Source organism: Talpa occidentalis, unplaced genomic scaffold (assembly GCF_014898055.3).
Source record: "Talpa occidentalis isolate TD23 unplaced genomic scaffold, MPIMG_talOcc4v2.1 talOcc4.12, whole genome shotgun sequence".
Taxonomy (NCBI): domain Eukaryota; kingdom Metazoa; phylum Chordata; class Mammalia; order Eulipotyphla; family Talpidae; genus Talpa; species Talpa occidentalis.
Genome location: NW_023601212.1, coordinates 71,305,569 through 71,317,924, shown reverse-complemented (window position 1 = coordinate 71,317,924; position 12,356 = coordinate 71,305,569). Strand labels below are relative to the sequence as shown.

The 12,356-nt window shown below is 44.2% G+C and overlaps 1 protein-coding gene across 1 annotated transcript in view; it reads right to left on the bottom strand.

The window, feature by feature from the left end:
- Positions 1-12,356, bottom strand: part of SPTA1 (spectrin alpha, erythrocytic 1) — a 60,389-nt gene that overhangs the window by 5,142 nt on the left and 42,891 nt on the right. Inside the window, exons 38-46 of the mRNA XM_037506701.1 lie at positions 12,140-12,261; positions 11,011-11,143; positions 9,294-9,392; positions 8,059-8,221; positions 7,475-7,551; positions 5,747-5,956; positions 3,966-4,262; positions 2,743-2,855; positions 1,630-1,647 (exon numbers count right to left, since the gene is read on the bottom strand). Of these exons, the coding sequence (XP_037362598.1) occupies positions 1,630-1,647; positions 2,743-2,855; positions 3,966-4,262; positions 5,747-5,956; positions 7,475-7,551; positions 8,059-8,221; positions 9,294-9,392; positions 11,011-11,143; positions 12,140-12,261 (1,232 nt within the window). The remainder of the gene's footprint in view (positions 1-1,629; positions 1,648-2,742; positions 2,856-3,965; positions 4,263-5,746; positions 5,957-7,474; positions 7,552-8,058; positions 8,222-9,293; positions 9,393-11,010; positions 11,144-12,139; positions 12,262-12,356) is intronic.

The window sequence follows — 12,356 nt, the reverse complement described above, 5'->3', positions numbered from 1 at the left end:
GGCACAGAAGATGGATACGGTCCGGGAGCTGTGGGACGAGACCTTGCATGGAGGAGACGCCCGAGAGGACCAGGCAACGATACCGGAAAGGACCACCCAAGGACACCGGAAAGGACCAGGCAATGACCCCTGAGGCAGCAGGCCGCTGCTGACGCAGGGAGAGGCCAATGGACATGGACTGATAAACTTGGACTGACAATCCCGCCAGAAGGCGGAGGACCTTGGCAGGTTATGTTTTTTTTTTTTTTTTTGAGAATCTGAGGGTGGCCAGTGGGCCTAGATGGCCAAAAGCAGCCTGTGCATGCCCAGCAGCCAGGTGGAGGAGAAAAGCCAACTGAGAAGGCAAAAGCTGGTGCTGATGCTAAGTTGAGAAGCCCTAAGCGGCTGTTAAGCAGCCTGAGTATGCTGAAGACCTGTGAGTCTCGTAAAATCACCTGTGGGTGATGCCCTGCTCATTCTTGAGTGAGGGTGAGGAGCTGAGGAACCTGTCCTTGGGGGACGGGTGGGGAACGTGGCTTGGGGTGGAGCCCAAGCCACATGTAGAGTTTTGATCCCCAACCCATGTGCTTGTGCAGTGGGTTGGCTTGAGTGCAGGGGTCTGCGAGTCGCATGGGTGGCCGTGAAGGCCGAGTGTTGGAGCGACTGCAGACAGAAACTCTGAGGGTTGGCGATTACCCCCAACAGAATAAAATTGCCAATCCCAGAGCTAGTGCATCCTGGGGGTGGATGCTGTGTGTGCCTTGTAGCCGAGACTACAGCCAGAGAAGGCCAGGAAGCCTGACGGCTCCTGGTGTGTTATAGTAGATGCCGTGAGTGATTCCCCTCCCTCGTATGAGCAGTGCCTTCGGCAGCAGATTTGGTGGCTCATCTGCTGGTACCAATAATTGTCTTTTGCTCTAGGTTGGTGCCCTGCCTGGACTTATTTGTGTTCTATTGTATTTTGTTATATTGTATTTTGCTATATTTGATGTATTTGCTTTTGTGGGCCATGGCTGCATTGTTTGCTTAGAAAATTGTATATGTATGTATAGACTGTATGGCAGAAAACTCTGAGGGGGTGGACTGTAGGGTAAAGAAAATATCAGGCTTTTCTGCCCTTCCGCCATCAGGATAGATGATGGATCCTTGTCCTGAATGCATGCCTGATGGCGGGCACCTGGAATAGGGTGTAGGCATAGGTAGATGGGATTCAGCTGAGCTAAGACTGTGCTTTTTAAGGGCGGCATCACGGGGACGCCAGCAGCAGCAGCAGCAGCCGAAGCAGCAGCAGCAGCAGCAGCAGCAGCAGCAGCAGTAGAAGCCGAAGCCGCAGCAGTAGAAGCCGAAGCCGAAAGAGAAGCCGAGAAGCAGCAGAACAAACACCAGAGAGCCCAGATAGAGTAAAGACTTGCTGGGGGCTGGGAGGCCTGCCAGCCTCCCAGCCCCCCAGCCAGCACCCCTGCCTGCCATATGCCTGGTGAACCCCAAATAAAAAACCTGCAAAACTACTGAGGACTCTGACTCCTCCTTTACCCGGTCTGCATGGGATCAGAAAACCTGCACTGTGCCCAGTCCGCCCCTTACAGGTCTCCTATACTAATTCTTCCATGATAACATAACACAACAGACAGGATAACATAAAATACTAACCCATCCAGAAAATAAGCCCTGGACATGGAGGTCCGGAACAGGAGTCAAAAGAGAGAAAAGGAAAATCACACATTAATAAGGATTACTTCAGTGATCTTTCTCCAGATTTAGGAATAGTCTAAACACTTTGGAGCCAGAAAATATTCCTGTCCCAACCACTGCTCTCCCAGCCTCCCCCATACAATGACCTCAGAGCCTTCTGTAATTTGTGCCTTAGGATAGAGAGCACAGGGGTCAGACACAGTGGGGGACACTCCTGCCAGGGGCCAGGGACAGAGACCAGGTCAGAGGAGGGGCTGAATTTCCTCTGCTTCTAAACACATCCAGACGTGTCTCAACCATGATACAGGATTTCTTTTTATTTGTTGTCTGATTTACCCTCATTAGAGGGTTTGTAGTATATAGCATAGATTGTCCAAACCACCCATAAACTTTTCAAACTCCACAATTCTAACCCACCCACTGGATACAATCAACCCACTGGGACCATTTATTCTAATATATCACACCCTCTAAGTTTCCACTTTTCCAGTCAATATGTCCCAGATGTGACAAATGTTATTTTCACACATAGAGCATTTCACATGTAATAAAAACAACTGGCGTATGTTATCTCACTTGGCTCGCATCAGTTTCAGCAAACAGGAGCATAGTCACATCAGGTTAGGTGTTCACATTAGGCTCTACTTCTGCTTGTGTCAATAAACACACCTGCGACCTTGAGGGAGTCGATTTAGCTACTGAATTTTTTACACTTGGAAACAGAGGTAATAGGATCTGCTTTCTCTCTACACTTCCCAAGGTTGCTCCGCAAGTTCTTTATGAAGAGCAAAGTGACTTGCCAAGGAAGGGACTGTTACTATTTTTGGACTGTAATTATAGGCAATGGGAAAAGGAGAAACTGCAGAAGGGTGATCCGTTGCCAGAGGGTGAAATCCCTATTTCTTGATTTTGCAAGGACTGATTCAGAAAGCAGGCAATTGCAAGTATGAAGTACAGACAGGATGTGGTGAGTTTAGGGCAGCATAAATGCTGTAGGGGTCCCTCCCTCTTCTTCCCCACAGGTAACGATTTCATCTCCATGGTGATGTATTGTGACTTTGAGGTACCCACCTGGTCTCCAAGATCCACTGAAGGAAGGCGCTGGCATTCTGTTCAAACTCCTGGCACATCTCAAAGTTCTTGACCTGTCTTGCCTCTTCCTTTTGCAGCTCCTGCTCCCGTTCCTAAAACCCCAAAGCATAGACAATGGGTGCACACTGACAATTTTGGTTTGTAGTAAAACAAATGGTTCCCTGGCTCAGCTGCACACCCAAACCAGCTGCTATTCCCAAACCCAATCTGGTCCCAGGGGCTTGTGCCTAGGGCTCACACTTCTTCCAACCCATCTTGTTTCATCTCCAGGGGAGGCATTTCCCACAGCACCTACACGTGTCTTTAAGACCAATTCTAGTAACAAATAAGCTAGTAATAAAGCAAAGCTTCCCTCCTCTCAATTTTTTTTCTAAGTGAAATTTCATTGAAATGAAGTTAAAGGGAAAGGTAGTAATAAGAGTTGTCTTTTAAAATTGGTGATGTGGTGAAATTTTTCTTTGTTAAATTTTTTAATATTGTGGTTTTTATGATGAACATATTATAGATAATACATATTAAATACATACATACAAAGAGGGCAATTTTAGAGGTGTGTATAAAATAAGGAATCGCCTGGCTGGGGAGAGTATATGGACTGTGACTATGTATACAATTTTTTCCCCTTCTTTTGGGTTTTTATTTTTTTAAATTGATATATTTATTTTTATTTTATATATTTTTAAAATCATTTTTCATTTTTGCACAATGTATGCATATTCATCATGGTCATAGTCTCCATACAATTCTCACCCTCCTTGTTTTCATTCTGCTCCCTCCTCCCCACCTGTAGTGTGTCTCTGGTTTATAGTTGCTTGTTGATTTTGATTTTACTTTATTGTAATTAGTCTTTTTCCTGGTCTCTTATTTAGGTTTTCTAAATTTCTGCTGTGAGTGAAACCATCCGGTATTTTTCTTTTTCTTTCTGGCTTATTTTGCTGAGCATAATCCCTGTATACAATTTTTTCAATCCCATTTCTAGAGCCTTTCCTGGAGTTTGTGTTTGCTTCCCCAAATCCCTGCTTAACACCCTCTAGACTCTGGAGCATAAAGCTGTACCTATGTGAACAGAGTTTCAAATTCTTCTTAGTTCCCATTTGTGACTGCTGTTTCAGTACAGTTATAAATGCTGTTCCTTTCTTTCTCAAAAGTCCCCCAACTTGGATAACAATAGCCAAGGGAAGTCTCAGATGTGCCCAGGTTACCTTGATGATGTCAGGCAGGTGCTTCCAAATCCTTTCAAGCACCTCCACAGTTAACCAGGTGTAAGGGCTGGAGGGCACATTCAAGGCCTTAATCTGCTGGTCTAGCTCCAGCAAGTGTTTGAAATCAACCTGGGCTCCCGCCAAAGAGGCCAGGAAAGCCTCGTGGTCCTTCTGTAGCTGCCGGATCTCGTTCAGGGAGACACAGTGCACAGGCTCGGACAGGTCCTCCTCGGCGTTCTCACACCAGTTGTTGAAAGCTGAAGCCTTGTTTGCGAACTCCATGAACAGCTCCTCTGCCTACAGAGGGAAAAGATACCCTTGCTTTGCCCTTCAGAGTACCTTGGCAGAAGAGAAGGCTGAGGATAAAAAGTGACTTCAAATATTTTCCTGGCTAGTGCTCTAAGGACAGAACGAACACCAGAGATCATGTGACCAGATGGCAGAGATATGAGTTAAGCACAAGCCCCTATCTGGGCATTTTCCCACTGTGTGGAGTTGGCTCTGTCTTCCAATAAAGGAGGCTGAGTGACTCTGGGGTTGTTCTAAGTCTAAGATTCCAAGAGTAGCAAAGATCATTTTCAATAGATTTCATGCTTATTTTAAGTCTGTGCGCCAGTTCAATCTGGCACATAGTGAAAGTACAAAGATAGGTGTTGAAAGAATGGATGGGCAAGTGATTGAATGAACAAACCATTTATGGGATGGGACAACCTACCCATCCTCTTTCTTCTGATCTGCAGGCCTTGCCTCCTGGTGTCTCATTATTCACACTAAATTCTTTTTCCTGTCTTCCTTCTATACCTTGCTCACGGTGCATCCATTTCCTACCTTTTAACCTGTGTCCTTATCTCTGCAATACTCTCTTAAGTTATCCATACATTCTGAATGGCTCTCAATGATCTGAATTTTTCACCAAGAAAGTATAGATTTTTCTATCAATCTATATAAATCTATTAAAAAAGTTTTAGATTTAAAAAGTATCATAGACTTTAGGTCAGCAGATTGTACTTCTGAAGAGATTCATATTTGCAAATACGAAAATGAAATATTAACTGTGGGTCCAGATAAATGGTTTTTGTGTCTTTGTTTTCTGATCTCCTAACTTCCTGCCTTAACATGTTGCCAGGTATCATCTTTCTAATGGTCTAGTAATTTCACTGACCATTCTGATTTGCTTTTATTAGTAGTATTTTTTGTGGTCAACATCCAGTTAGCAACCACCATTTGAAAGACCATTTTAATCATGAAATACATAGGACTTAGTGGTTTATATTGCATTTTCCAATTCATCACCTTTTTAAATAGTAAAAACATAAGGCAGCAGGGATGGTTGTGACATTATCTTATTTCACAAACAGAGGAATCAGGGTTCAGAGAAGTTAAGTGACTTATAAGGTCTCCCCACAAGGGAGAATAGGACACAAGTTTTACTTGTATAGGGCTCCTTCTATGTGAGTTAGGGAAAAGCTTAAGAGTGACCTTGGCTCCTGACTGCCAGTCTTAACTCTTCCTTCTTCCATACACTAAAACCTCCTCCCTCTGTCTCACCTACCAGGTGCCAGGCTTCCATCTTGTGTTTGTGGAATGACAGCTACATCAGTGCTTAGTCCTACCAATCTAAACACTGAGTTACTTCTTGCATAGTAAGAAGGCTTCCAGGTTATTTCCAGTGCACTCACTTGGGAGTCTGTAGATGATGGAAACATGGCTTCCAGTATCTGCATTGGACCATGACCGGCACACAGAGCGTCAGGCCTGACGACGACTCATGTTGTTTTTACCTTCTGCAGGGGCAGCCGTTTCTCCAGCAGCTTCTGCCTGTGAGCGGCGGAGGCCTCCAGCAGCTGCTCCCAGTGCCGCAGCAGGGCGGTATGGCGTTCCTCGATGGCCGTGGTCTGGCTGTGCTGGGCAGCCACCAGCTGGTCCTTCATGTCAGTTATCTCAGACAGCCTCTCCTGCTGGAAGCTCTGCAGGCTGGCGTCCAGCGTGTCCTGGGAAAGACCCACAGAGAAGCTATGAATCAAAAAGTTATTAAAAAAAAAGACACTCGCAGCAACGTGGATGGAGCTAGAAGGAATTATGCTCAGTGAAATAAGCCAGAAGGAAAAAGAAAAATATCAAACGGTTTCACTTATAACAGGTATATAGGGGAACCAAATAAGACATCAATGTAAAAAAAAAATAACAACAGTACAAAACACAACAAAGCAAAAATGGACAATTATAAGTCAAAGACACACTGCAGGGGAGGAGGAGGGAGAGGGATCAGAGGGAGGGAGGGAGGAGCACGGGGACTGAGGTGATGGTGCACGCGTGCATTGGGGAAGGATACTCTATGGGGACTACACCTGAGGGGGTGGGGGGAAGCAAATATTGTTTAAACATTAAAAAAAATTAAAAAAAAAGAATTTTGAAAGTTAAAAAAATAAATAAAATTCATCAGCAGAGATTTCAATGGAGCTAAAGAAAAATACAGAATTACAACAAACCATTCAGAGATCAGAAGAATTTCCAATCAAGATATCTGCATTGTTACTTTGTCATTTGATATAATCATTAAAATTATTCAGATTTCAAAAAAAAAAGTCAACTACTGTGTGATATCACTGATATGTGGAAAGTAAATAATCTGAATTTAGAGAAATAACTGAGTTACCAGGAGGTGGGGGTGAGGGAAATAGCTGAGTTTGGTCAAAGGGCACGTCCTTCCTCTTTTAACATTACGAGGTCCTGAGGACTCTGGTAAAGCATGTTAATCACAGCTTATGATGCTCTAGCATATACTTAAATAATATAAAACCTGGCCCTTGATAGCTGACTACAGAACTGAAGCACCAAGCTGGGGTGGGGGCAGAGGTGAGAGCAAAGAGGGAAGGAGGCACAATGGTCTGTGGGGGTGGGATGTGGGTGAGTGGGTGGTGGGGGCACTATGGTGGTAATACCCGATGGGGGTATCCCAGTATTACCTCAATTAAAAAAATACAAAAATGAAATAATAAAATTAAGTGGAATTAAACTAGAAATAAATGTCAAAAGACACAATAAGACAGGTACTAAATATTTGGAAATTAAACAGTATACTACAAAATAACCAATGGGTTAAGTAAGAAATTACATTAGAAATGACAGAGAAATTTTAACTAAATAATAGCAACTATAACATGAAATTTGTGAGATGCAGCTAGAGCTTTACTAACAGAGGAATTTATATTCCATAAATCAATATATTAGAAAAGAAGAATGACTCAATATATGGTGACTTAAATATCATCTCAATAAATTTTTAGATCAATGCCAAAGAAAATAAGTGAAAATGATAGACACACAAATGTGTGAATTGAATGTAATATAAAAAAACCCCAAAAGCTGGTTCCATAACAACAATGATGAACCCCTAACAGCAAGGATGACAGAGAAGGGAGAAAGGGGGAGGGAGAGAGCATGGGGGGAAGGGGGTGACGTGGGTCTGGCTGCACTGGCATCTCTCCACCAGTTGGCCTTGCTCTCACCTGCTTTGCTAGGAGGGTGAGAAAGGCACCCAGGTCCCCGCCATTGCCATCAGTCTTCAGGCTGGTTTCCTTCTCCACTAAGGAGCAAAGACAATGAATAAGAGAGGAAGCTGTTAGAATCAACCTCACTAAAGGGAAAAGGAATATTCACTACAGGCCACGGAGCCTCCTGAATCTCAGGTGGATGAGCCTTTGAGTGTGGGTGCAAAGAACTGGAGAAACTGAAGATCAGATAGGAATTATAATAAACCAAACACAGCCTATTCCCTACAATGTTTTGCCCTGACCCTATCTTCTTGAATATCACATGTGAAATCATCAATTCCCCAAAAGGGTTTTCCCTGGAATTAAGGTACCTGGTCACCTCATCAGCATGTTCCTCTGTGTGTGCACACAAGTGCATGTGCGCATGTGTGGGGGCTGTGTGTTTGTGCAGGTGTGTGTGCAATTGTGTCCAGATGGGGCAGGAGTGGGGCCTGAAGGGAACATTTTTTTCCCAGAGAGTGAGACACCCCAGGAACCATTCCTTAGGTGGAATTCCTCAGCATGTCTCTGACCCAAGGACCTGGCCTCACACATCATACCAATCCAAGCCTCTACCACGTCAGCCTTCCAGTTGAACTGCTGAAAAGCATAATCATCTTCCAGTTGCAACTTCCAGACAGCGATTGCTTTAGACAGAGAAGGGGTCTTTGCCTTCAGAGCCTCTATCTTGGCAGAAATCTTCTCCTGGTGCTGGCTGTCCCCCTGAACACCAGGATGAGGGAAGAAGAAGAGCGATATATACCAATGAGTGTTTAGGGCTGGACATGTGAATTTTTTATTACCATTAAAAAGCTCCCACCTCTCTCATTCTAAACACACAAACTCTCTCCTCTAGGCCTAGTGTAATTATTCTATTATCTATCCATGTCCCAGATGACCGTTTTTTTCTTTATTTATTTTATATATTTTTTACATCATTTTTCATTTTTGCACAATGTATGCATTTTCATCTTGGTTATAGTCCCCATACAATTTCCACCCCCCCTTATTTTGACTCTAATCCCTCCTCCCTCCCCCACCCTGTAGTGTGTCTCTGGTTTATAGTTGCTTGTTGATTTTGATTTTTACTTTATTATAATTAGTCTTTTTCCTGGTCCCTTATTTAGGTTTTCTAAATTCCTGCTATGAGTGAGCCCATCCGAAATTTTCTTTTTCTTTCTGGCTTCTTTCACTGAGCATGATCCCTTCCAGCTCCATCCATGTTGCTGCAAATTGCATGAGTTTACCAGATGACCTTTTTCACTCCAGCATACGGGCAATCTTTTCATGTCTATTTATGTAAGTATGGTCTTCTCAGGTGATGTGAGCTACTAGAAGGTATGGAATCATTTTTTTTTGGTTTATAGATCTACACTTGATCTTAGCCCAAAGGCTGAGAAGTGATGTAGATCAACATGGCTTTGTGAAAACAAGCCTTTAAACAAAGAATGATTCTCAAATTATAAAGAGGTGTCTGTGATCCTCCTTCCTAGAGACGGAAGGAAATGTTTTTCGATTCTTACAGTACGCTACAGCCAAAGGCAATGATAAGATTTTATACATGTGATATTCTACACAGGATAACAGTGAGAATATCAACAAATATTTAAGGAAAATCTATAGGAAAAAATTTCCAGAAAACAGCCATCGAATCGATCATTATTTGTTGACAACAACAACAAAGGACAGTTTAGAAGAGATTATTCAAGCGGTTTTTGCATTACTCATGGTGTTGGGTTTGGGGCAACCCCTTTTTGAAAAAGAAACTTTGGGCTGGAACCCTGGAGAGGCTCACCTTGCTTAGGATGTCTCCTCCCTGAGCACACACATTTTGCACTCGGGTCTCGTGCACAGCAAAGTCGTTATCCAATCCTTCGTGTTTCTTTAACAAGCTCTGAATAAAAGAGTCAGTGAAAATCAAAACACCCACAACTAGATAATCTGTCCCCAGTCACATTCTGCCTCCTTTTCATGCCCTTCACCAGGGATGATTCAGCTAACCTGGCAGCTAGGGGAACACCCTGTGTCCTGCACAACTTTACTCAGCTCCTCTCCCAAAACTCTTGCTTGCCCCAAAGTGTAATACTTCTCGGATAAAAAAAAAGTTAAAGGTGCAAGTGATGCTATTTAAAACTTAGCACATGACCTTAAACATTTCTGGATTTTGCCATGAGGGTGTGATCAAGGTAATATAGAAGGATGCTTATATATTGAAATTTAACTCATTCTACAAGGTTGCATAGACAACAGAAAAATAGTCACTATTTTTCATCCTATGCTACATAGGATGAAACATCCTATGCTAAGAATTGACCCTAAAAGGAGGGAAGGAAACTACATAGCTGTGTGTGAATGTCACTCATAATCGTCTCTACTTTTTTTTTTAAAGATTTATTTTATTTAAACAAGAATCGGGGTACAGGCCAGATGTGCAGGAGGGTGAGAGGATCCACCAGAGACAGAGTGGGGAACAGAACAGGCAGATAGACTGAAATACACTGCTGAGGGGAGCAGCGGGTGAGACAGGAGATGTCTGCAGTGCCATGTGGGTTGCTCTGCCACCAGCGAGGATCGAATCGGCACTGCAGAGCCTGTGAACAGCTTTACAGCGCTGCGCTCAACCTGCTGCACCGCCAGGGAGGCCTGATCATCTCTACTTCTAACGCTCTCTGGGGCCATGGTGTCTGTGGTGGTGGGATGGAGGGAGGAGCAGTATTTCTTCATCTTTGGTTGTGTTTTCCTTGGTGTTCCCTAGAGATCCCCTTCTGCCCCACCATCCACAACGACTGCTGCTGCCCTTGCCTCCTCTGGTCACAGGGTGGTGTTCTTTTGCGTCTACATCACACGACAACCCAGGTGAAAGGAGACCTCTTAAAGGTCAATGATTAAAACACCCAACGGTCCAATAAGAAAATGGCAAAACACACAAAACGTTATTTCACTGAAAAAAAAAATACAGGTGGCAAACAAGAATGTCTGTTAAACTTCATTTGCCAAGCACAGACACACATTAAAGTCATGAGTTAGCCTTCCATGTCTCTCAGCCTGCCAAAAATAAAAACAATGACTCCGGCAAACATTGGCAAGGAGGTGAAGAAACCGGATCAGTTACATAGGCTGAAGTGTGGACTGGTACAACCACTTGGAAAAGCTGACTTTGCTATTTTAACAAAACCGAATGTGCAGTTCCCATACGGTCCTGGCACTCCTGGACACTAATTCTGGCGAAATGAAGATTTATGTTTACATGGAAATGCATGGATAAATATTTCCAGCAGCTTTATTCATAATAACCAAAAAGTGGAAACAACCCTTGGGTTATGCAAATCATTGAGCATCTTTAGCTCTTGATTTTTTTATATTTAAAATGGACACAGTTATCCACATTTTCATAACCTTCTTGTTCTACCAGATGAAAGATTCTAATTTCACAAGTGAGAACACTGACTCCTTAAGACAAGACTCCAATTAGAGAGAACCATCTGGGCGCACTTAGCTGGCTGGCCTCTCACCTGGGTAGCAGCCAAGGTGTCTCCAGAATCTCCGCGGGCAACCAGGGCCTCCTTCTCACTGAGCCAAGCCTCCTCTTCCTCCGCATTCGCCATGAACTGCAAGTATTCGAGGGACTCCTCCAGCCGCAGTCCTCTAGAAAGCGGTGACACTCCATCATGACAGGAACACTCATAAGTAGCAGAACTGACACGTCACACAAGGCAGCTAGAGTTCACATGCCAGCTGGTCAGCAGTGCTGGGCACTGGGCAAGGAGGAGACCCTGTCCCCAGAAGGTCAGTTTTGGTGTCATTTACTCTCTGGCAACTTTGTGGGGGCAAGAAAATCTTGTCCAATCCAAAGTGCCAAGACTCAAAAGTTGGGGGCCTCCCTGGTGGTGCAGGCGGTTGAGTGCAGCGTTGTGAAGCTGTCCGTGCAGCCTCTGCAGCGCGGGTTTGGTCCTGGCTGGCCGGCGAAAATCCCATATGGCCTGGCAGACCTCTCCTGTCTTGCCCGCTGCTCCCCTCAGCAGTGTACTTCGTCAGTCTGCCTGTTCTGTTCCCCACTCTGTTTCTGGTGAATCCTCTCACCCTCCTGTGCATCTGACCTGTATCCCGGTTCTTGTATAAATAAATAAATCTTTTATTTTTTTTAAAAAAAAAGACTCAAAAGTTGGGGAATACAGCAGTGAAGCAGCATGTCTGCTCCAGGCACCACCATTTTCTTTATACATGAAGGACCACGAAGGACTACAGGTGCTTTCATTCCCTGGAAAGAAATTTCTTCCTACTGCCAACAGGCATGGAGTTCTGAGCAGAAATAATCCTATTCAGCCTCATGGCTTTGTGGCCATAAAGGAGAAAAAAATCCCTTCTTTCATTGCTAAGTGCTGTATAAAACTTAGGGATATTCAAAAATCACAGTGTAAGCCAATGTAAACTCAGTTAAAAATAAAACTAACTGGGGTGATATTCCAAGAAGAACAAGGATGGGGCCAACAGCCTGGAATGGAGACTGGACATATCGGGTGGTGATATTAAAAGACCAACAAGCCAGAGACTAAGGAGCAAGTGACCTCAGAACACATAGGAGGGATCCCTTTGCCCTGGTGGTGAGGGAGAAAAGAGTTGGTCCTCCAATCCCCAACTCACCGAGCCTGGGCCAACTCATTGAGCTCCTCCCAGTGTCGAACGAACCAAGCCAGGCGTTCGCGGATCTCCTCTCTGCCCGCCGTGACCTTGTCCCCCAGTTTCTCCGCCATGTCCAGCACATTCTGAAGAACATACTCTCCATATCACCCTTTCCCCTGTAGCCCCATTTTCTTTCAAGTGTCCAGCCCTTCCTCCCTTCCCAATCCTTCATAAACTC